Below are 2,467 nucleotides of genomic sequence, written 5' to 3' on the forward strand. Positions count from 1 at the left end.
TATTGAAAGATTAAATTAAAAAGTATTTTGTATTTCAAAGAAGTATTTTGTATTTCAAATAAAAACTTAAAAGTATTTTGTATTTTGTATTTCAAATCGAAAGATTGAAAGTATTTTGTATTTTGTATTTCAAATCGAAAGATTGAAAGTATTTTGTATTTTGTAATTTAAATACTAAGATTCCAAGTATTTTGTATTTTGTATTTTAAATACTTTAATGGTGTATTTTGCCCAGCCCTGCATACGTCATACATAAACACGCGCGTCGCTCACGTCGCGCGGGGGGAGGACCGTAAAAAGTTGGCGAGAGCCTCGTTCGGCTCGTCTACGCGTTCAAAAGCCTTAGCTGGCAGTTTCGCTTCTCGGACGAGTGGCGCGACTTGCCGTCATTCGCGCGAAAACCGTCCGTGGCGTGACGCTCGTCGGCTCGTGGGTGGCCAACAGTCGTTCGCCGTTTTCCGCGCCGCGCGGGGCACGTTAATCGCGTCTGCGTCTCTGGATCTCTCCCGTCGTGCCTCCGACTCTCGTCTCGCGTCGTGTCGGCGCCGTCAATCGTACACGCACGCGGGATGAACGTTTAATAGCGCCAGCGAGAGCAAGAGCGAGAGTAGGAGAGAAGAAAGATGTCGAAAGCGGCTGACAGGCAGAGCTACGCGCAGACCTACAAGCTCGTCGTCGTGGGCGGGGGCGGTGTCGGAAAATCGGCGATCACGATTCAATTCATCCAAGTAAGTCTCGTCGAACCGTGGCACTTTGATTCCGTGCATCAGATATCCACAGACTAGAAGAAGAAGAAGAAAAAGAAGAAGTTTCATCGTGGTCTCAACTAACATCGACTTCGTCTCTCTCTCGCCGCCGAACCGCGAGGTCTTTACTTTAACAAGGGTAGAAATTCGCCGACGATAACGATTGATCGCGTGAGTGCGTTCGATTCAACGCGGAGCGGAGAGGCGCGTCAACCTTCGCGCGCGTCTCGCTTTTCTCGCTTCAGAGATCTCGGGACTCGAATCTCGTCCCCTTTCACTTTCGGAACTCGCGACTTTCCGACAGGACTACGAAAGTTCGCCGATCGTCACGTCATTGACGTGTCATTGTCGAAAAAAAAAAAAAACGCGATCTCCTCTCTCGATTATCGCTCGACAGCATTATTATCGTCGAATTCTCGCTGGAGATAATCGAGGTCGATAGGGCGAAATTGAAAACAACGGGGGGGAAGGAAGAGAAAGGGGAGGGAAGGAAAGGACATAAAATTGTCGTAAGATCTACAAGCGCGAGATCATACAGTTATGCACCACCGTCGTGTCGCGTTGCGTGTCGACGATACGGAGGGAAAACAACAACCGTCGCGACGGACGGGTTAAGCATTATGTCACAGCGCGTACGCAATCGTCATATATGGTCATGTGTACGCGGCGCAGCGCCGCCGTGTGGCGCGCGTCGATTCTCCGGCGAAACCTCGCACTCGCGGAATTATATTTTGTTCTTGTTTATTAAGGGAGGGATTCTGCTTTACAAGACTAAAAAAAAACAGTGATTTTTAAGAATTTTTTTAAAATTAAAATAAAATTGTTTAATTTCAAAAGTTTCATAGTGTTTTACTGTATGTTTTAGCCGTAAAAAAATTCTTTTTATTAATAAACAATATGTTTTTTAATAAATATATAATAGGACGCCGCCGTGTCGATTCTCCGGCGCGCGTCGATTCTCCGGCGAACCTCGCGGAATTATATTTTGTTCTTGTTTATTAGGGGGGGATTCTGCTTTACAAGACTAAAAAAACAGTGATTTTTAAGAATTTTTTTTAAATCAAAGTAAAATTGAATGATTTCAAAAGTTTAATAGTGTTTTACTGTATGTTTGAGCCGTAAAAAATTTTTTTTTATTAATAAACAATTGTTTTTTAATAAATATATAATAGGACACTGCCGTGTGGCGCGCGTCGATTCTCCGGCGAACCTCGCACTCGCGGAATTATATTTTGTTCTTGTTTATTAAGGGGGGGGGATTCTGCTTTACAAGATTAAAAAAAACAGTGATTTTTAAGAATTTTTTAAAAATCAAAATAAAATGGAATAATTTCAAATGTTTAATAGTGTTTTACTGTATGTTTGAGCCGTAAAAAATTTTTTTTATTAATAAACAATATGTTTTTAAATAAATATATAATAGGACAGCGCAGCGCCGCCGTGTGGCGCGCGTCGATTTTCCGGCGAAACCTCGCACTTGCGGAATTATATTTTGTTCTTGTTTATTAAGGGGGGATTCTGCTTTACAAGAATAAAAAAACAGTGATTTTTAAGATTTTTTTTTAATCGAAATAAAATTGAATGATTTCAAAAGTTTAATAGTGTTTTACTGTATGTTTGAGCCGTAAAAAATTTTTTATTAATAAACAATATGTTCTTTAATAAATATATAATAGGACGTCTTGATAACGTCGCGCCGCTGGAGTTGTGTACAATCTAAG

The 2,467-nt window shown here is 41.3% G+C and overlaps 1 protein-coding gene across 1 annotated transcript in view; it reads left to right on the forward strand.

The window, feature by feature from the left end:
* Nucleotides 1–425: 425 nt before the first annotated feature.
* Nucleotides 426–2,467, forward strand: part of LOC105463016 (ras-like protein 2) — a 7,062-nt gene continuing 5,020 nt past the window's right edge. The window contains exon 1 of the mRNA XM_011710011.1: nucleotides 426–728. Coding sequence (XP_011708313.1) covers nucleotides 624–728 — 105 coding nt within the window. The 5' untranslated portion in view covers nucleotides 426–623. The remainder of the gene's footprint in view (nucleotides 729–2,467) is intronic.

This window comes from Wasmannia auropunctata, unplaced genomic scaffold (genome assembly GCF_000956235.1).
Source record: "Wasmannia auropunctata unplaced genomic scaffold, wasmannia.A_1.0 LD336092.1, whole genome shotgun sequence".
Classification (NCBI taxonomy): Eukaryota; Metazoa; Arthropoda; class Insecta; order Hymenoptera; family Formicidae; genus Wasmannia; species Wasmannia auropunctata.